Source organism: Thermobia domestica, chromosome 5 (genome assembly GCF_964235325.1).
Source record: "Thermobia domestica chromosome 5, izTheDome1.hap1.1, whole genome shotgun sequence".
NCBI classification, from domain to species: domain Eukaryota; kingdom Metazoa; phylum Arthropoda; class Insecta; order Zygentoma; family Lepismatidae; genus Thermobia; species Thermobia domestica.
The window spans coordinates 90950094-90974598 of NC_137458.1; the positions used below are offsets into that span (position 1 = coordinate 90950094).

General features: G+C 29.1%; 1 protein-coding gene across 1 annotated transcript in view; it reads right to left on the minus strand.

Annotated features, from left to right (window-relative positions):
* Positions 1-261: 261 nt before the first annotated feature.
* LOC145685164 (uncharacterized) overlaps positions 262-24505 on the minus strand; it is a 57604-nt gene continuing 33360 nt past the window's right edge. Inside the window, exons 5-6 of the mRNA XM_081757517.1 lie at positions 622-1012; positions 262-548 (exon numbers count right to left, since the gene is read on the minus strand). Of these exons, the coding sequence (XP_081613643.1) occupies positions 262-548; positions 622-1012 (678 nt within the window). The remainder of the gene's footprint in view (positions 549-621; positions 1013-24505) is intronic.

The following is a 24505-nucleotide window of genomic DNA, read 5'->3' on the forward strand; positions in this document are numbered from 1 at the left end:
AGACTAATTTGCGTATAGGTTTCACAACAGATATAATATTTCCATGACAGTTGTATACAACGTGAAGTGTCTACTCGATTATTACATTTACTCAATAAAATAGCCGTTAGCGGCAATAACCTGCTCAATCCTAGACAGGAGACGAGTACATGCCCGAATCAAATTATCTTTGTTTATATTGACCATGCTGGCAGTTATGGCATCTTTCAGCAAAGCAATGGTGTTATGAGGGTATTTATTGGTGTCACGCTCAACTGCGCCTCATATGTAATAATCCATGGTATTAAGATCTGAAGAGCTGGTAGGCCATACGTTCGGGGTGATTTGATCTTGGAAATTTGCAGCCATCGAATCTTGCGTCGCCATCGCTTTATGTGAAGGAGCGGAGTCCTGCTGCAATATGTATGGTCTCTTCCCGCAGACGCTACCAATCCAGGGTTTCACAATGGTTTCTAATACCTCGATGTAGGGATCAGCATTAACCCGAAGTCCTTGAGGAAAGAAATGAGATGGCATCACATGTCCTTCGTTGCTCACGACCACTAACACCATGACAGTAGCTAAAAAAAGTGTGTCCATAACACGGGGAACTTCTGTAGGATCTCCATAGCCATCTATCATTTCTGCGGTTGGCTTTTTGGTCTTGATCGAAATTTTGTTCGTCCGAGAAAACCAACAACATTTTCGGAACTTCAGGGACTTTAAGCTTATTCAAAAGACACTTTCCACGGATAGCCCTCTGTTCTCCCGTTTGTGCTGACATAAACTGTCCTCTGCGCATAACGAAAGAGTGATAGCAAAGATCTTCGTGGACAACTCGACGGATTAGTACCTCCGAAACGTTAATGTATCTAGCAATGGCTCTCATTGACTTCGATGTTTTTTTGTCAATGATCACTTGTACTTGTTGGATAAATTCAGTAGTTCTCATCGTGTCTAAACGTTCCTCATGCTTTTTTCGCTTTGCAACAGATTCGATATTGCCAGCTGATGCTTCCAATCCACGGGGAATCTCCGGTTATTGTCCAATTCACGGCGGTTATTGTCCTCCATTGCTGATTTCCTACAAAAGAAAAAAGAAAAAATTACCTTTAAAAATTATATTCATTGATATGGATGCCCTACAATACCATACACACCCTGTATATATATATATATGTGCGTATGTATAAAAGGGGTAAGTCTAAATTATCTACAATTTTGACACAACTCTCCTTATATTGTTCATACTGATTTCTGTCCGGGTGTATTTTATTTTTACCCTGCTTTGTTATGCTATGGAAATTTTATTCTGCTTCCTCCATTTGTCTTATTTTTATTCCAAATAGATAATCACCGCTTCATTAGAATTTTGCACTAAAGAGTAATAATAGACAATGATTTGGTTTTTGTGGTCGGAGGTTGAGGGACCGCAATCCATCAAAGATTTTCGGCATAATCGTGGAAAAGTGTCTTGCCGCAATGGGTGTCAACGAATTCGATGGAAAAATTCAAAAAGGCTCACCGGTCGCCGGACTCAGTTCTGCGTAACACTTGTGATACCATTTGTAATATTTCAATCCATTTCCAGACACACCTTTGTGTTTATTAAGGTACTAAGACATAAAAATAGATCTACACGTGTGATCCGCTCTGGGTTAGTTTCTTTTTAATTTAATTTATACGCTTGACACTAAGTTGCTTTTCTAAACCTATTTTTGTGAAGGGAGATACTTCAGTTATGGTTAATACAGGATTTGGCTTCAGCTAAAATACGTTAAACATTACATTTTATTTTGTACAGCTAAACTTTTTAGTGCTAAATTATGTTGTACTTTACTTTGTATATATCTATTTAATCAATACCTTAAAAACCAGTGAAGATGTGAAGATCCTATTTGCTTCAACGCATCAAGACTTGATTCTCGAACAAATTGAGCCACTGATGAGCGAAGTATCTGATATATATCAGTTAAATATCCGTTGATGTTCATACAAATATTTCTGCAAATTACAGAAAATTAGTTGTCACAGTATGCAGTATTTGATTATTATAATGTTATCATCGATATATTGTATCCAGTTGTGTGAAAACTTATAACTGAAGACTCTTAAATCATGAATAAAAATTAAAAATATGAAAACGCAAAGTCCAAAATATGGAAAATATTAAATTTTAATGATATAGTTTTTGAAAATAAAATACTCGTATATATGTATAAACTAACTTAAATGCCATGTATTCACAGAACTTGTGGAACATATGACGAGTACGTTATTGTTATTTATTTGAATAATTAAACCTTTCCAAAATAATTTTCAAAGGAGAAAGATATATAAACCACAATATTCCTAATTAATTAAAATAATCCTCGTTTACAACAACACAATTTTTTCATTGCTCAACAAAGACTAGATTCCGTTTCGAAATTGCAGAGAACTGCACAACTTGTGAGAACAAAAGAAACAATACGCGATAGGAGCGAACCTTATGTGTGAATTAGCGTATACTTTATCTCACTACCTCGTCGACTCCGAGATTAAAATAACTGAAATAAAGTTAACGACAATTGAATGCTTATTTCTAATAGTTCCATTCAGAAATAGAACTAAAATAAAATCTTCAATACAAAAAAGTACACAAATACTTCTGCTAAAGAAGAAATATATAATATCACTAAGTATGATTATTGTTGAAAGCAGGTGTTGAAAATGGCTGAAAATATAATGAGATGGAAATTAAATTAACGTGATCTTTTATCTTTACAAAATTTCCGTCCGTAACATTATCAACAAGTTGTTCTATTTAGCAAGAACAAATAGAAGGAGGAGAAAGTAGAGTAATTGTTTCGATATACTATCGACTTACGAGAAATGATAATATAAATTATAAAACTAACGTAAACGGAAAATATTATACTTTAAATGTGTCTTTTTATTGTAGTATGTCCCTGTTGTAAAGTACATGAACGAGGCATCCAATTGCAAAGTTTAGATGTGTCTTAAAATATGTTTCAATCATCTTACATCTTTTCAAATCCAAAATCTACAATCAACATACGCCGCAGTACACAGAAGAAACTATCACTCATACAATCCGCTCAGCTGTGTTTATATACCAAAAAGCGAGTAGAGTGGAACGCGGATTGGTTTAGGAAACAATGATCACTGAGAACTATATCTTAAACCAAATATTCACCATTAATGTAATCTGTTCTTACATGGGAAAGGGTGTGCTTAACCTCAATGCTGATAGAAGGTCCCTGGGTTCAAGGAAGTTAGAAATCAATATATATATATATATATATATATATATATATATATATATATATATATATATATATATATATATATATATATATAATTGAAGATTTTTACTAAATATAAATTTTGTGTCAAAATATTTTGAAACAAAAAAAAAAAATGAAAGAAAAACACTATTTCGTCTGTACATACCATAAATCATAAAGATATTAGATACCATTGCCTTGTGAAGCAGGATTTAAGTCTTTGAAATTTCATACTTTTTCTCTGTCTGCACCCACAAAAATCCATTAGCCGGACGACGGTATATTGTAACAATTTAGTTTACCAAGGAAATATATGGAACACACGCATCCATATGCTAGCGTATATACGTACTGCCTTTTCGCAGCTGCCGTATGCGTGTATTACATAGTCATCTATTTGTTATATATGAACATCTATATGTGAGACACTGACTGTAAATATACTATACTTTTTTTTCGTCATGAGTGATACCATGGAAGAATGGGTAACCGCATTTTCCTTGACAGTCAGTTAGTAAACGCGAGTTGTTTAAAGACAGATAACATCGATGGTAGAAAACAGCCTGGGTAAGAATAGTGATGGGCAGTGGGATTATTCCCGGTGGGAAGAAATTTAAAAATGGGAATATTCTCGGGTTTTTTACTGGCCTATAAATTCCCGGGAAGAAATTCATTTCAATTTCTTTACTTTATCTTTCAAATTCAAAGAACTATATGACTTATTACTCTATTTTTATATATTATCACTTAATTCTAGGTTTTAAAGAATTTGGAGGTTTAAAAAATTTAAATTCTTTGACAGTATTTGATATAACTAATAATATGTTTTTTCAAGTTCCATTTCCATTTGCACTAAAAAAAAGGGTCATTATGAAGTATTGGAGGGCCAAAACTAGCAAAAAGTAGGATGATTTACGGAAGAAATGAATTGATAGTAGTGTTCAAGTAGTCAAGAAAGTATCGAACACATTTTTGGGAGGCAGTAGGAGATCTGTACAAACCGTAAAGGTAAGTCGACGTGATTTATGTGAGAAAATAAAATGTATGTTTGGTAACGAAGACAGAAAACAACGTTCTAGCCCGCCTTCACTCTCTAACGCTTACTCGGTAATGCTGTCAAAATTTAATGTTGGTAACGTAATTTAACGTATGAAACCATAGAACAAAAACATCGGAATAGAACATCGCAAAAAAAAGGTGCAAAATCTGACCCGCCAAAGCCGAACAATCGCCAAAAATAGCAAAGTACTAATTTACAAATGATGGAAAGAGACCATTTTGTAAAGTAATGTAAAATTATGTAGAAATACAAATGAAGTATTATTAACAAATCCTGAAGTAGTGATGCGCAGTGGGAATGTTCCCGGTGCGAAGGAAAATAAAAAATGGGAATATGTATTCCAGCGTTTTATATCTGGCAAATAAATTTCTGGGAAGGAATTTATTTCCATTTCTCTATGTTATCTTCCAAATTATAAGACCCATATGACTAATTACTTTACTTTCATTTATTATGATTTACTTCTAGGCTTTAAATAATTTGGAGGTTAAAGAAATAAAATTCGTTGACTGTATTTTATATAACTAATACTATAATTTATTTGTTCCAATCCCATTTGCACTAAAAAGTAGCAAAATACTAATTTACAAATTCTGAAAAGAACCAGTTTGTAAAGTAAAATAGAAATTATGTAGAAATAGAGATGAAGTACAATTAATACACCCCGACCCATCTTCAGTAATAGACGTCGATCTGTCTCCTGTCTCTGACTTCAGCTTCTGAAGACTTACTTGGACTTCTCTTACATGTGAATTAACGCATGAAATTTCGAGAAATAATTAGGAAGAAAGGTCATGTGTGGCAATGTTACGTGCAAAATTATAAAGATAAGTCAGTATTTTGCAAATTTTTTGAACATAAGTATGCATGCGCAAATGTTGATAAATTGCTGAGACATGTATCTTCTGGCAGTAACCCAATCTAATTTGTTTATAACATTTAAAAATTTAATATGTTTATAATATCAGTGGTAGAGTGAAGTTTAGAAAATCCACTTACTTATAAATTTAAACGGTTTAGCGGTGTAAAAATATGTGGATTTACTATACCATTTTTTCCAAATATTTACTTTCATAGAATTCTTAGTAAATATACATTTATGTGTACTCTCTAAATATAATAAAATATTAATAAAGTAACATAGTACGGTTCAGAATATACATTTTAAAGAATCATCTGGAGACAACTGTAATAATATACTATGATAAAAAACGAATTTAACTTTGAAATCATAATATAGTAATAGAATGCAATTTACTTTGTGATTGTATATAAATTCCCGGAAAAATTCCCATTTTGGGAATCTTTCCGGGAATATTCCCAGGGAATATTCCCCAAAAATAACTTCCCGGGAATTTACCCATCACTAGGTAAGAACAATAGTTAACTATTACTTTAGTTAAATATTTCTACAATTAAATGTTACTTAGGATAATTTGCTTTAATGTTTTACCGATATAGTGATGTTCATGGCTGCAACTCTTAATATCGTAATCCATTAATAAATGAAAAAGATTTTTTAAATTTCCTGAACAAATTTGTAACAATATTTTGTTACATCAGTGTGTAAATAAGTTACCTATATTATGTTCTTATCTGTGCGACGCGTATCTACGTACAAATAAATTAGTGAAAGTCTAACCTGTTGAAAATCTATTCACCCACAAGGTAGCTATTAACTAAATTAACGAAGTGAAGTGAAGTATCTTAAGTAATCATCCGCCACACGTACCCCTCGCTGTCTATCGCGTACCCCTCAGCGCTTCTCCTCTGATTCGGGTAGATAGCATTCGTGCCAGTCAGTGGCCACATAGACACACGTTGATCAATGTATTTTACATAAAACTTCTTATCATACGCGTACACAACTCTGTTAAAGTGAATCTGTACAGAAGAATGAAAATCTATACAACAAAAGTGACTAAGGTGCACTTAACCAATTTACTGAATAAGAAGTATATATGAAATGAATTTGCGCGTGGAACCACACAATAAATCTTCAACACTTTTCCTACATTTCAAGATAGTAGAATTAAATGTTGTATGCATATTCATTCCTTTTTATATGCAACGTCCATTCCTCGGTGGAGATTTGCTACAATACTGCATAATATATTTGTTAAAAAATACCGTTTGTAGAAAATTGTCTCATGCAGTCTAGAAAACTGTTAGCTTATTTTACTCGAATATTTGCCCGATTTTTCTTTTTACGTTTATCTTCGAATGTTTATACATGAAGGTAAGTAAGATGTTGAGGATGAGATAAATGATAATGGCAAAATGAAGAAGGAGGGAGTAAACAGGAGAACACTGAGAGTAACCACGTACACATAGTTTGTCCAATAAATGCCTACTTGACAGAGATGGGATTGAATCAGGGACCCAACGCGCCAGAGGTGAGCGCTCTACTAGAGAGCCACCGAGACCCCAAGATTTGTTTTGTGAACATTTTTAAGGGAAGGTGTAGATCTGTGAAGCGATATTAAAGGACCTAAGGTGATTAAGAAGTAGCTGTTGATGTCAACTTTATTACGCATCCAAAGATTTATAATTTTCCGGAAGTAAGTAACGAAAAATAGCCCTATGTTGGTGGAGCGCTGCATGATATTCATAGTGATAAGATTGTAGCTTCGTAACAAAGTCATGCCCGTAGCTGTTTCTATGAACTTGGAAACTCATTCAGAGACAAATATAAGTCTAAAAACATGAGCCTAGATAGATCAAAATTCCCGGAGATCTATACAGAGGGAATTGCATTTTCCCTAAGTTCTTTATATAAGAATTACCTGTAAGACATACGTGTGCCGCCGATAACTCAGCGTGGTAAGACACTGGATCTTCATACAGAACTTCTGAAACTTGAAGATCAAGGTTTCGAAGCTCGATATTCGATAATTGTTGATTCATATTTTTAACATGAAGATATGATGAAATATTTAAAAGTGTAATATTTGTCACACATGAAAATGTCAAATTTAATGCCTAGATGTTAAAAACTGTTGTTTATTGTTTTTCTTCTAGTTGTAGTTCCAAAAGAAACTTATAAGACTTCTAGGTTAAAAATGCGTAGACATATCAGTAAAACATGGCTAGATGTGAAATTAGACTAAAATACGTGCAGTAAGCATGTAATTAGAAATTCATACATTCAAGTAATTTTATATCTGATAAAATACCTTTCTACTGCAACGAAATTTGAAAACCAATTAATCATATAGTAGTGAAAGATTTAGAAAGATGTATCTCAGATAAAGTTCACTCAATACAATGAAGATAGCTTTATTTTCTTTACCACCACGAATATAGATATTCTTCTCTTAGTGTAAATCAAAATAAGTTGTGTTCTTAGTTTTATGAAAAATTTACACATCCTTTTCGTCTTTTCGTAAATAATTAGATATGACGTGTTAAAATATTTGGCAATTTGCTAGTGAAAAGGGGTATGAAATTTCCACAGCTAAGAAACAATAGATCTCTGTTGTGGAGTAATGGGTGAATAAAAAGTTTGATACAACTGTTAAGAATATGAATTTATCATTCGACATTAACTCAGTAATTAACCACAGCTGTGTTTTGAAAAAGAACGGCTGCTAGAAAAATGAACGACTGAACCTCACGGCTTTTAAATTCAGAGATTTTCAGCTTTTGCTCACACTTTCTTGAATAGAGGTAAATTAAAATTGAGGTCCTGACGAAAACCATTCTAGTCTATGCATTTTATATATTATTAAACCCTTCTAGTTAGCAACCTTATAGAATCCACATGTTACTTATCTGGGGTGGTTATGTGTTAAGGAATGAAAGAATAAAATTCAATGTTTTACTAAGTTGTAAATTTTGTATGATATGCGAGCCAGGCAGTCCCGTTTTGATATCAATTGGCTCGGGGCATAGTGATAATTAATGGGGAGAAAACACTACCGAGAACAAACGTTTGCTTCCGCTATTATAAATGTGATTATCATCATTAATAAAATAAAAGTTAAATATTCACAGAAACAATTGTGAGGATATATTTAATAAATGGCACCTCTGGCAAAAGGTAGCTAAAGAACGGGATTTCCTATACTCACAATCATACTCACGTTACTGTACTTTCACATGTTTTATCACAATTATAGCGATTATAATAAGATTCAAGATGTAGATATAGAGAATGAAGGAAACATCAGCTGGGAAGAGAAAATAAAACATAAAGATCTGAGGAGAGTGAAAGAAAAAGAAGAAGGCTGAAGTTGAGAGCAACATGAAAAAGAAATTTGTTTTAATAGTGTACAATAATGAATTACCTTATAAGATGTACCTTGGAAGAATTAGGACAGAAAACTAAGTAGGGTGCATAGTAACGCAATTTCTTTGGGCAAAAAAATTTGCAAATTTTATGCGTTATATTGATATTTCAACAAAACATACATACGAATGTAGAAAAGAATTGTTCCTATCGACAAAGTTTAGCTAAACGGATAAATGGAAAATGTTGGAAGTGGCGAACATAAAGATTAGTATTATTATTATTTCTAGTTGTAGTAATAGTAGTAATAGTAGTAGAACAAGTAGAAATTTAGGAACAATTCGACAATTTGCTAGGAAACAATAATGTTTGTCTGTTATCAGTCATATGTTTAAGTAGGGGTGGGGTGGGGATTCTGCGCCACCTCATCATTTCCAATAACAATCTAGCACACCATCAATAATAATAGCGCACTCCTAATAACAATAGCGCATCCCCCTACCTCCAAATAACTTCTAAACTACCCCTAATAATTTCTACCGCACTCCCTATTTCCCAAATAACTTCTATCACCATATCAAATAACTTCTATCTTACTCATAATAACTTCTAATGCATTCTATCACTAAATCTAGTTACAAAAAATCACTAAATCTGGTTACAAAAAAGTCACTAAATCTAGTTACAAAATCACTAAATCTAGTTACAAAATCACTAAATCTAGTTACAAAATCTAGTTATAACCGGTTTTGACTTCAAAAATCACTAAATCTAGTTACAAAATTTGGTTATAACCGGTTTTGACTTCAAAAAATCTCTAAATTTGGTTACAAAAAATCATTAAATCTAGTTACAAGAACAAAAAATCACTAAATCTAACAACATTTAACAAGAATGAACAATTGCGTTTTAAACTCTGATACATACTCTTTTCAATGCCGTTTGAATTATCAAAATCGGATAAAAAATAACGAATTTAGTATTTTGCCGCCTGTATTTATACAACCCAACACAACACACACGCACACATTTACAATTCAGTTTCCTTCTCTCTTTCTTCTGAGTATGTAATAATAACAACACCAAAACTGTCCGTCCTGGCTGTCTGTCCAGGCTGTCTGTCCTAGGTGTCACGGCTTCTTGTCAGTCCCGCTTTTTTCGATTCACGATAATCACTTTGAAGATAATTCTTGAAACAAAATCTGTCCGCAACTCTCTAGCTTTTATTACTCTGAAACATACTACATGCCACACCATCTATTGAGTAGGTGAGTAACTTATTGATCATAGTCACCTAGGTGGTAAATATAGCTAAAACATTAATGTTCAAAAAAGAAAAAGTCAGTGTATCCAACTCCATATATTTTTTCGGAACGTTCCAGGATTTTAATTTTTCAAGATATCGCTTTAAAACATATAGGGATGAAATCACCCCACTACTAATAAATATGATAATTGTTAAAAGTGAGTTGGCAACACTTACAGTGCCACCCCCAAATAATGTTATTAATTAATTCCTCGGCTCCTAATTAACCGATTTCAAAAATGCAAACGGTAAATGAATACTAATAACATAACCAATTTTTTTAAAATGCATAAATGGTTGCATAACCCAAAGGATACGTTTCCCTTTTTCAATATCTCCACAAAATTTCAACAAATTGAAAAAATAAAAATACTACCATAATTAGAATAAAATTTTAAGACTTTTTTAAAGAATAACATTTACCCGAAAACTCAAAAATAAACCCGTAAACAATTCCCGAAATGTTGAACTTGCTATAACATCGTCAAATATTAACCGATTTTCAAAATTCAAACGGTAAATGGTTTCTATTTTTCTTATATTTTTTTTCTAACGTGTTACTGGTTGCCTATGTTTAAGGATAAATTTACAAAAACAACTTATATGACTTAAAAATATAAAATTTACCTAAAACTAAACTATACATAAAAGTTTATTAAATTTACCTAAAACTAAACTATACATAAAAGTTAATTAAATTTACCTAAAACTAAACTATACATAAAAGTTAATTAAATTTACCTAAAACTAAACTATACATAAAAGTTAATTAAATATGACCTAAAACTAAACTATACATAAAAGTTAATTAAATTTACCTAAAACTAAACTATACATAAAAGTTAATTAAATTTACCTAAAACTAAAATATACATAAAAGTTAATTAAATATGACCTAAAACTAAACTATACATAAAAGTTAATTAAATTTACCTAAAACTAAACTATACATAAAAGTTAATTAAATTTACCTAAAACTAAACTATACATAAAAGTTAATTAAATTTACCTAAAACTAAACTATACATAAATACATTTTAACTATATCTTATAATGCCCCCAAGCTAATGTACTTACACCACCCTCTAATGTATATCTTTTATCATCATTCGAATCTAAAGCTAATTTATTTATAGCTATGGTATACACATCATGCTTACAACTTCGAATTAGATTTATATTTTTATATGTTTTCACATCATTGAATAGGGTTTGCTTATAATCATCAAACTGTAACTCTTTTGCTACTACACATTTTGTTATTCCTTTTGCTTTTTTCTCCTCTTTATTTTCAACTTTAAAGGCATACATTTTCGACCTTAACCCAATAAATTCTGTCATTATTTTACCATTGTTTTCATCCTTCATCTTTCCTAATACTTTTTTGTTTACTAATGGTATTCCATATTGATTATCCTTTCCATAATCACTTGTATCAAATAAATCAATCATTTCATTTAAGTCTTTGTAGAAGTCATCTGTCCCAATTTCATATATAAAACTATCAGTATCCGTATAACATAAGTTTATATCAATATCATATTTAGGTTTCATAATGTTGTAATGGAAGTCATACATTAATAGTTTTGATAAATCTAACACACTCATACCAACATATATAGGTTTGTTGAAGGTCAATTTTTCTTTTTTCATATGTATCGCACACAAATCTTCAGTAAATATTGTTCTATAATCAAAGTTCGGTTTCGCTATTAACTTTTCCACTCTCATTGGATCACATTCTAAAGTAATTGATGGCCTCTTTCTAATGCTTTCCATTGTTTTACCAAATACACAATTATTTATTAACTTGTAAAAACCTTTCTCGAAATTATTCTTAGCTTGTGTTCTCATATTTGTATTTAGATCAATATATTCCTTTAACCAGTTTGATTGCTTGAACTCTAATACTCGGTGAATTTTCTTTAATATCATTCCAAGTGACATATATAATTTTAAATTTCTATAGTGAATAACATATCTTTCTTTATTGTAAAGCGTTGTTAATAATTTTGATTGTTTCGATCCTGGTGGGCACATATTTTCTGGAGCTAATGGCAGATCTGTATGTTTATCATGTAAGTATTCTGGATATTCTAAATCAACTTCTAATATGTAACCAGTTTCTGAATTATCTGGAATATTCATTATGTTTATGTAAGGTTAAACCCATTTAAAGTCTTTGTAAGGCATGTATTGACTCATTGCCCATCCATATAAATTATTTGCATCTAGATAAGTTAAATACTTTGAAAGTTCATCTTTATTATAACTTTTCATATACTTATTATTTGCTTTTACATATCTCTTACTACATTGTGAAATTCCACCTCATACCTTTTTCAATCATTAATATTTTGTCATAGTCAGTTAACATTTCTAGTTCGATTTTAGTCACCTTTAACATTGAATCCCACGATAAACCAGGAGCAGTGAAATACCAAGCAGGATCTAAACCATATGCCTTTAAACACACATCTCTAAAATTTTCAAATACATCGGCTAATATTAATACATCTGTCCTGTTATAAAGTTCTGTATATTCACCTAGATTTTTAATATTGAATGACTTCCAAACATTTTTCGCATGCTCATAATCTTCATCACTGATGTGGGTGTTAGTAAGTTTATTAAAGAACATTTCTTTTGAAGGTAGTTTTGTTACTTCTAATCTTTCAATTGAGTCAATATAATCATATGGGTACACACCTTTTTTTAATTACTAAATCTAATAAATCACAAGTGAAATACTTTGACGTTTCTCTATATTGTTCTTTTGTAAGGTTATTTGCTAGTTCTGCTAAACCCCTTGACATAAACCTAAATGAATCTAGAAATCGTAAATTAATTCCATTCTTTTTATTAACCTTCACATATTTCGAGTATGTTATATATTTTTCTTCATTGTTTGCAATTAGTTTTATTTCATTCTTATCATAAGCAAGTTCTTTAACAAATAGGTGAGTATCAGAACCACTTAAATTGTGTATAAATACTGGAATGAAATTAGGATTTCGATAGCTTAAGTTACAATAACTGTGAGCTGCACCTCTAAACTTTCCAGTTAAATGATCATGATCACTTACTTTTGCTTTATTTATATTTATATTTTTCAAACATTTACCTAATTCATGTTTCCATTCTTCTAATTTTTCAACCATTTTTAGCGAATTTTATTTTCTTATTTAACACATTTATTTGTTTTTCAATTGCGGGTGGTAAATCATTCAAGTTTTTCTCACATATATGACAACTATTGGAATTATTATATAACTCTTCCTCATCTTTAGTTAGGTTATTCATTTCAACTCTTTTGTTATATATTTTCTTTATTTCTATTGCTTCTTGTTTTAACTTCTCCACAAACACCTTTGCAGCATCTAAACCAATATAACTAACAGGGCTTTTATACACACCATTTGAGTATTTGATGTAATAACAGAAACTCATTGGTAAATGCTTTTGATACTTCACAGTTTTAGAACAATTATGGTCTACATCCATTTTACATAACAAGCATTCAAAATCGGCATATATCACAAATGGTACCCTCAATGATCTATTATAATTTTGAAATTGTATTTGATTGTTATATGGTTTTGGAAGTTCTATTCTAACAGATTCATGCTCCTTACAATATAGTTCATGTTCTTATAATTGTATCTCATTTCTAAAATGTCTTGTTAAACACCTATCACAAAAGTATAATTTTTCCTTATGCTTTGTTACTTGACTTCTTATTAATCTTGATAAATCCTTTATCCAACAAAAGTGATCATTATTTTCATCTTTTACATATAATAAATTGATGTGTTTATCCTGCTTATTTTTTGTGATTTGAAGTGGGTATATATTATATTCATCATCATAGGTATACACGTTAATGGATATGTTACTTCTTTTTTCAAACTTTACTATATCTATAATTGTACAGGAAATTCAATACCCTTACAGTATTTCTCTTGTAATTCATCCACAATTTCTGTATAGTTTGAAGGCCGTTGAGGATGTGATTGGTGATCTATAGGTTTTAAATAACATGCAATAGAATATAAGAAACATTTATTATCTTTATTTTGAACATTAATCACTGCTTTTTTATCTTTAATTGGTTTAGGAAGGTCAATATATGAAGAAGCTCGTAATGGTACATATTTATTTAGTCTGATTTCTAAATATTTAATTTGATGTAATGACCATTCTGAACCTCTTCCTTGAAATTCCTCCATCTCTCTACATAGTTTTTGTTTAGCATTGGTTATATATTCATCTAAGTCAGTTGATTGTAATATTCTTTCATTCATAGTTTTAAAATTGCGTTCTTGTACTTCTTTATCTTTAATATAATCACAAATGAATACAAGATTGACTTTTAATGGATGGTGCTTTAATTCTTCCTTGATTTTGTTAATAACTACTTTCCCACTTATATTTAAAAACTTCACTGGATCTTTATATCCTCCTATGTTTTCAATTGTGATAGTTTGTAATCGTTTCTGTATTGCTGTTTCCTTTGTTTCTACTTTAATTGGTATTCGTTGTGGTTTCGATTCTTCAAATACTTCTTCTTTAAATTGAAATATGTTCCTAATTTGTGATCTGTTTTGTTCATCTTCATATTTTTTAATACGGTCATAAGTTCAGCCTTTCTTAATTTAGAATAACCTTTTATTCCTTTCCTTTTACAATGGTTTTTTAATTCATCAACTTTCATTGTGTATATAACTTTCAATTCATCTGGTTCATTTTGATATTGTTCGATTTTTTGATTAATTCACTCTTATTTAAAGAACTATAGTTACGGATTTTCTTGACTTTACATATTAGTTTTAGTTTTGTAATCGACATCTCCTTCATCTCCTCACCAGTAAAATTAACATTATTCATACTCATTTCATATGGAAAAACACTGTATCGTAATTTTACATTCACTAAATTTTTTAATTCATTTTCATAATATTTTTATACCAACATTAGCAACTTATTTTTCTAATACAGCTGTTAATGTCGACATAAAAAAAACGATACAGTGTTTTTCCATATAATAACACCTTATAGAAAAAACACTTTATCGTTTTTTATATTCACCAGATTTTTTAATTCATTTTCATAATATTTTTCATGTTTAAACAAATTAAATTACCTTACAACATTTATAATATTATATTATTTTTATTTATTTAATTATTATGCAAATTATTAAACCCTAACCATTTAATAAACTCTAATTATTTAATTATTATGCAAATTATTTATTTAATTATTATGCAAATTATTTATTTAATTATTAATGCAAATTATTTATTTAATTATTATGCAAATTATTAAACCCTAACCATTTAATAAACACTTTATTACCTTTTATGAAAATATTTATAAAAGTTAAACACATTAAATTACACTGCAACATTTATAATATTATATTATGCAAACTATTAAACCCTAACCATTTAATAAACCCTAATTATTTAATTATTTTGTAAATTATTAAATCCTAACCATTTAATAAATCTAATTATTTAATTATTATGTAAATTATTAAACCCTAACCATTTAATAAACCCTAATTATTTAACAAACACTTTATTACCTTGTATGAAAACATTCATAAAAGTTAAACACATTAAATTTACACTACAACATTTTCTTTATCTATCCAACTATTATGAGAATTATCAAACCCTAACCATTTAACAAACACTTTATTACCTTTATTTCTCAATATTTTTTCAACCAAATACTCATCCTTATATTTAGTTTTCAATAATTCTGGTTCATAAAATCTTCCTCTAACTTCTTCATTGTTTAAATCTTAAATTTTATAGGTTGGTGGATTAGATGGTATAACCTCATTAATAACAAACACTTCTGCTGACCAATTGGGTGTATAACCTTTGTCAAACAATCCTTTAATTTTACTTATACGAACATGATCACCTAATTTGTATTTAGGTTTAACACGTTTATATTCTTTCTTATACATTTTTTTGAATATCACATGCTCATTTTTCTTATTCACTTCTACAGGTTTCACACCAATTGTTCTATGTACTTTGTTATTATATTCATCAACTAAACCTTGCAATATTTTTAACCACTTATAATTATTTTGAACAGTAAATTTTTTCCACATATTTTGTTTAAGTGTTTTGTTAAATCTTTCAACAACAGAAGCTTTTTACCACTATATGTTGAGTAATGATTGATATTGTTTTTTCCCATCAAATCTTCAAATTCTTTATTATAAAACTCTTTACCTTGATCAGTTTGTAAATTATTAGGTTTTCTTACTTTTAACACTGATTCAAATGCTTCTGTAACATTCTTCCCACTCTTATCTTTAACAGGAACAGCAAATGCATATTTTGAAAACACATCTATAATCGTTAGCAAATACTTATACCCTTTATTTAATTTTGAAACACCTTTTAACACACCTCTATCCATTTCCACAAGATCAGCTTGCCATAAATCATCTATACCTTTAACAATAACACTTAACCTAGGATAATTTTTTCTAGATGGTTTATGAATTTCTTCTATAATGTCTTCTCTAATACCTTCACCTTCATATAGTCAATCGGGGTTTTTAATGAATTGGGATTTATTAGTACCACATACAACACATATACCTTTCTTAACATATCTTCCATTCTTTGTTTGGTCTATTCTAATGTTATCTATTTTTGTATCTGTTGATTTCTTACACTTAACACAATACATCATACTATTTATTATATGGAAAATTATTAACCTTAATCTATAATTGAAACACTATATCAACTAACAACATCATTCTAAAGATCAACCTAATTCAAACTATAATTCAACTAACAATATAATTCTAAAGATCGGCCTAATTCAAACTATAATTGAAGCATATGTTTGTTTGATGCTGTTGTCGATATTTGATGATTAATACTATAATTAATGGATGTCGATATTTGATGATTAATGCTTTAATTAACAGGTGTCGGTATTTGATGATTAATACTATAATTAATGCTGTTGTTGATTAATACTATAATTGATCATGAACTTCAATCTATAATTCAATCTATAATCAATCTATATAATAACTTCTACAATTCAAACACTGTTCATCTATGTAATTTAATCAATATAACATTCTATAACTTAATCTATAATTCGAACAATAATTCAATCTATATAACAATTTATAATTCATCTGTATAATTTAATTTAGAATGTTGTTATATAGATTGAATTAGAATGTTATTATATAGATTGAATATAGCAAATGGTTTTATGAAAGCTCTCTTTCTATATACGTAATAACTTGCAATGGTTGCCCTTCTTCCATAGCTGAATTCTTATTTGCTTGAAACGTAATTATATCACCCTTTTTAATGTTTACAGGTAAATTTTCAATCAAAGTATCACCTAAATATATCTCTAGAAAGTATTTATCCAAACTTAATTCCATGTGCATTATTTTCCCATTATAGAGAAATTTGTAACCATTAGAGAGATTAAATATTCTAAAGATTGGTTCCTTAACATTTTTAACTCTCAATCGACATATTAGGGGTATAGTTTCTTTCTGCATAATCAATTTAGTAGTATCCATCCTAATCTTTTGAAAATCATCTTTCTTTATATATGTGTCTTGTAATGTTTTTAATACATCTTCAAATTTGTTTCTATCACCTTCCAATTGGCTATTAACATTAGTATTTATTAAATCCAGCTGTTGTAAAGTTACTACATATTGTTGGTCAATTGCATCACTTACATTAACAAGTCTTTTGTTTTTGAAATCAACCCATGTTATATTTGATGTAAAAACTTCACTTACATGATTGAGGTTTGTAGTCCTCCTTTTAGTATTACCAAAGATGTCCATATTTATTATATAACAATTCAAATTATTTAACAGCAAGTAAAACAGTTATACGAGCTCCACCAAAATCAATCAAATCACCATTTTCATCTTTAATTGAAACTTTGAAGTTATTAAATTTATTGTGATGTATTGGGAAAAATATCTTTTCATTAGGTTCATATATAATTGGTTTTCTAAACTCTGCATTTGTTCTAAATGTTGCAATTAAGTCTGTTTCGTTGTGTGTTGTATCATTGTGTTTTAAAATCATACCTTCTGCTAAATCACAGTGAATATTTATAGTATCAAACGGATGAAACCTTGGTGGTTTATCTCCAATATGTTCTATGTTATTAGCCAAGTTTTTATCACTAAAACCTAATATAGTGTTAATGGTATCTAAGGTTATATCACAAACTTCACTAAATATTTTAACTCAATTTCTTTTCCTGTCTTCTGTAATTTCAAAAGTATCTTTGAATTCATCAGTGTAGAATGGAAGGTTTGATTTAATATATTCTTCTAATTATTTTAAACTATATTGACCAGGTTGAACTATGGCTTGTCTTGTAACTTCAGGTTCTTCAGTGCAAAACGTTAATTTATTATTTTTTTCTGTAATGTTTGGAGTTAAGTATGTTGTGTAAAATCCTGCAACAGCTACTTCTAAATCGTTTTCAAATGGGTAATGCAATGACATGTGTAATACAGATGAATAACCATTTAAATTAAATACCTTCATTTATTATATAATAAATAACTAATATGAATAACTGGGATATTAAAGTAAGGTTAACAGAAAAAACGGCGAAGAGTAAGAGGAATGGAGAGTTGTTACCTGATGATATAAGATGTTTAATAGTTGGGCCTAGTGGTTGTGGTAAAACGACGTTAATGATTGATAATTTTTTGTTAGCACCTAAATGGTTAAAATATGTAAATGTTTATATATATTCTAAAAGTTTAAATCAACCTAAATACCAACACTTAATACAACTTTTTCGAGATATTGAACGTAATATTAAAGACACAATAGCAATAATAAAAGGAAACAATGAAGAGATTATTCCATTAGATGAATGTGAGGACTATTCTGTTGTAGTATTTGATGATTTCATATTAGAAGAACAAAACCACGTTAGAGAATATTTTACTCGAGGTCGTCATAAGGGTTTGAACTGTTTTTATCTTGGACAAACATATTCTAAAGTGCCAAAACAATTAACTAGGGACAACTTAAAGTTTCTTTGTATATTTAGACAGGATAATGTAAATTTAAAACATATATATGATGAATTTGTTGCATCTGATATGTCGTTTGAAAAATTACAATCATTATGTAGCAAGTGTTGGAGTGAAGAACATGGTTTCTTAACAATAGATATGACTAGGAAGGTGAATAATGGTAAATATAGAAATAAAATTAAAGAATTTATAAAAGTGTGAACTAAACGTATATGAATGTAGGTGAATGTATATGTTATGTTATGTTATGTTATGTTATGTTATGTTATGTTATGTTATGTTATGTTATGTTTTTATTTTTTCTTTATATAATAAATGGATGTTAATAAGGCTAAGATGTATATTAAGTTAAAAGAAGAACTTATTAAAAGATTTAAGGAAATTAAACAAAGTAATCGAAGTAAGTATGAAAAATTTAAAGAAAACATCAGCCTGTTATTGATGCAATTAAAGATTTAGGGCAAGATATATCAAAAGTAGCAGAAGAAAATAAAAATCTAATTCAAGAGTTAGTTCCAGTTGTACATAAAAGTGCGAGAGTGGATTCAAGCTTATTAGAAACACCACCTATGTATGATAGTCGTATAAATGAAAGTGATACGCCTATAACAGAAGAAATAAAACACATGAAAAAACAAATTAAATATAAAGTAGAAGGAATAGAATCTTTAGCAACAACTCATTTGTGTAAAATTGCCTCAAGATATTATGCAACTAGAGATGATAAAAGTTTTGGAATACAACCATATGATGAAGATGGGAAAATTATACATATGATAGGAAATGCAGAAGTTAAAATTCATGGTGACGATTTAGTTATTAATAATCGACATTATACAGGAACAGAAGGTTTATGGGAATTATTGACAAAACATAATCCAACAAATTATAATGATGATGATCTAGAAAAATATAAACAAATAGTAATTGATTCTAGTGTTGCATTTCATAATAATGATCCAAGTACAAGAAAACAAAAATCTAGTAAAGGTAAAAAATATAAAGAAATTATCAAACCTATTTGGGATGAATATATAAAACCAACAACACCTTCAAAAAAGACACCAAAATCTGGAGAAGGAATAAAGGTATATAACGAATTATCAAAAGAATACATATGGATGGATGATGTGAGAAAACTGATTGATCGCTTGATTGTTATTGATGGGGAAGAAAAATCTGGAAATGATAACTTTTATAATGAGAAAGTAGGTATTATGGATATGATTAATTCTAAGCTTTCACAATTTATTCCTAATGATCCAAAAGGTATAGGTTATTTGATAAAGATATTGAATACGGTGCCACCAAAGTTTTGGAATAGTGAAAAGTATGGAAAAGGATTAGTAAATGATTTGATTAATAAACTTCCATTTGAGTTGCATATTCCAGGATTTCAATATTGTGGTCCGGGTACAAAACTTCAAGAAAGGTTAGAAAGAGGTGATAAAGGTATTAATTCATTAGATGAGGCTTGTAAAGAACATGATATACGCTATAGGGATAATAAAGATACAGAATCAAGACACATTGCAGATAAGGAATTAGAAAATAAAGCTTGGGAAAGAGTTTTTGCTAAAGATGCTAATTTAATAACTGAAAAACTACCTGCTCTTGGAACTGCTTTAATGATGAATACAAAAGTAAGATTTGGTTTAGGTTTATAAGTAATGAAAGTAAGATTTGATTTAGGCTTATAAGTATTTTTTAGATTTAGGTTTATATGTACTTTTTATGGAAATTTTTCATAAAAAGCTTTTAATTATATAATAAATATGCAGTTAAAAGGTTTTACATTTACGATTCCTAATCAGGAACTTAAACAATTAAATATAGATCACATTTTAACTAACAAACAACTCAAACAAAAGGAAGCAAAACTAAGTAAAGGACAATGTATGTCTCTTTCTATACCACAACTTAAGAAAATAAACAAAGAAATGAAGGCAAATGATAATAAAGTTCATTATGGTGGTTTTATATTTACTATTCCAACGATTTTAGCTTTAATAGGTGCTTTAGGTTCTGTTGCTGGAGGTGCGGCTGCTATTGCTAAGACTGTAGATGATGCAAAAAAGAATAAAATTGAATTAGAGGAACAAAAGCGACATAACTTAGCAATGGAAGAAAAACAAGGTGGTAAGATTTCAAAAAACGTAAACTCCAAAACAGTAAAGAAAAAGAAGAAATTAAACCTTTAAGTAATTTAAATCTAATACAACTTGTTAAAAAACTTAAGATAAGAAACTTTAGAGGTGTATTTATGAGTGATGAATTGCCTAAACAACCAAGGAAGAATGAGTGTGGTATTGTTAATTTTGATACGTCTAAAAATATAGGAACGCATTGGATTTGTTATTGGAAAAAAGGAAATAGAAAGTATGTGTTTGATTCATTTGGAGGTAATCCGCCAAAAACACTCGTAAAATATCTTGGTCATAATATAGCGTACAATAGCAGCCGTATACAACATTTTAACGAGGTAATTTGTGGATATTTATGCATTACAGTGTTAAAAATGTTTACAGATGGGTATAGTTTTTCAGAAATTATTAGTCAGGTGAATAGGTATAAGGATATTTGGAGAAGTTATATTTAAGTTTTTATGGGTTTATTTTATGGGCTTAATTCATAAAACGATTATAAATATTTTTTATAATAAATATGGATAAGATAGAATCATATGAATTACAATCCTTTAAACCTAATCAAAAAACAATCGAGAATTTAAATAAGCCAAACAGGTCTATTGAATTTGATATTGACGTGGGTGATGGCTTTATACATCCTTATTATGCTGATATTTATGTAACTTTTGAAATTAGAGGTAGAGATGGTGATGGAGAATATACTACTGGTCAAAATATTAGACTTATTAATAATTTCTTCCCACATTTGTTTTCTCAAATTCAAATTAGTAAGCATGGACAGATATTGGATATTATTGATTATCCTGGTTTAACTTCAACAGCTGTAAACACATGTACGATTTCAAAACCGGAGGCAAATCACTATGATGAATGTGGATGGGAAGGAATTACGTGGGCAAGAACAGATGAAGAAATAGTGTTTTTGCTAAGACTTTTGCCAGGATTTTGTTCAGATTTTAAACATATTATGTGGAAAGGAGGATTGAAATATACATTTAAAAGAAGTGGTTCTGATGATAATGCATTTGCTATTTGGAAAACAAAAAAGCAGGATGGAACATATGAGAATGATCAACCCCTTCCAGGTAAAATTAAGATTACAAATATGGAGTTAAGAATGCCTGTTGTTAATTATGAACCTAACTATGCCACCTTGTTAAGATCTAATATGTTAAAAGAAGGTAAGATTCCTATTTCATTCAATACGTATCAATGTTTGCAGAAATCTGTTAGTGGGAAATATTTAGAATTCGATTTAACCACACAATTTAACTCAAGTGAATTTGATATGCCTAATTTTGTGATTGCCTTTTTCCAAACTGATAGAAATGATAATCAAGAAAGAGATTCAAGCTATTTTGATCATTGTAAAGTTCAGAATATCCATTTTCGTAATTCTAGAAATGAATCTTTCCCATTAGAATCTTTAAACTTGGATTTTGCAAAACATAAGTATTTGAAAGTTTATGAAATGTATACGGTATATAAGCGAGCTACAATTGGAAATACTGAGATGTTTTATTATCCTAAGGAATTTTTAGAAAATAAACCGATGTTCGTAATTAATACTAGCAAGCATAAATCAGTAACTGTAAGTGATAGAACTAATTTGAAACTGACTGTTAATTTTGAAAGTGATATGTACCAGATAAAACAATTTGCTATGTTGTTATGATTGGTAAGAAAAATTTAGAGTATGATGTTGAGAAAGAAAAAATAATTGAGAAGATATAAATCAATTATATGTTTATTAGATTTGTTTAGTTTGTAAGTGTTTTTATGAAAATATCATAAAAACTTATTTAATAAAATGACTATTCCAGATAACATTCCACGTGAGAATTTAATTTTGTTAATTGAAGATACTATATTAAATCTTGAGAAGTTATTAATGAACAACAAAAGGAAGTTTAAGCGAATAAAATGTGTTTATACTACTCTTATTACGTTATCAATTCTATTATCAGCTTCTACAGGGTTTATCAATGTATTTATTCCTGTTACAGCGTATTCAATTATTACAACTGCATTTGCTTCGGCTTCTGCTGTTATCACTGGTCTATCAACACGGTTTAATATAGCTCCAAAGAAAGAATATTATAAAAATATGATGAATCGAATTGGACTGTTTAAAGATGAGCTTAATGTAATTAAGCTCATGAATGGTGAATTAACAGATGAAAATGTAAGAGATATTGTTAACAGAATCAATGACATACTTAACGAAATTCGAGATTATTAAAAAAATTCTATATAATAAATATGGCAAAACACATTGATTTTTTAAACAAACTTGGAAGTCTTGAACAAAAACAAGTAATTGGATTAAGAGAATTAGAATTAGATACAGAATATATGATTGTGAAAATGGAAAAAATAAAAACTAAATATGGTAAGAGTATTTTAGTTGAATGTGATGACTTTAAGGTATTTCTTCCACCTAGATTTACAAAACACATGACAGACAAAATGATTGATGTTATTGTTAAAGATGGTGTGCGCATCAAATATACTGGTTTAAAAGATAATTATCCAACTGTTGAGTTCTGTATGTAAATTTAAGTGATAAGTGGTTTTATGAAATTTTCCTTATAACAAGTAAGCTATGACTATCTATTTGAATAATAAAAATGATCTAAATAAAACTAATCTTATAAAAAGTGAGTTGTTAGTAATGGAACCTCAAAAGAAATTTATTCTTACTAATTCATTCAATGTGATTGTAAAAAATGTGCAAGATCAAACACAAGTAGTATTTGGAATTAATGGATGTTTATTCAGTATAAATTATGATCAGTGGACTGAGTTTAAGAAATCATTATTTACAATAGAGAATGAAATTAATAGAAGATTTCACTATCAATATCCTAATTTGTAACTATCAATATATTAATTTGTAACTATTATGTAATTATGTAGATTTAGCTAACTTTTATGGTATTTTTAAATCATAAAAGTGTTTTATAATTTTATTTTACTAAATTTAGTGATTTCTTGTAACTAAATTTAGTGATTTTTTTTGTTTTTGTAACTTGATTTAGTGATTTTTTGAATTCAAAACCGGTTATAACCAGATTTTTTGATTTTTTAAAATTTAAAACCGGTTATAACCAGATTTTTTGATTTTTTGTAACTAGATTTAGTGATTTTTTTGTTTTTGTAACTAGATTTAGTGACTTCTTGTAACTAAATTTAGTGATTTTTTTTTGTTTTTGTAACTAGATTTAGTAATTTTTTTGAACCAGATTTCTTGATTTTTTGTAACTAAATTTAGATAGATAGATTATGATAGAATATGTTAGAAGTTATTATGAGTAAGATAGAAGTTATTTGATATGGTGATAGAAGTTATTTGGGAAATAGGGAGTGCGGTAGAAATTATTAGGGGTAGTTTAGAA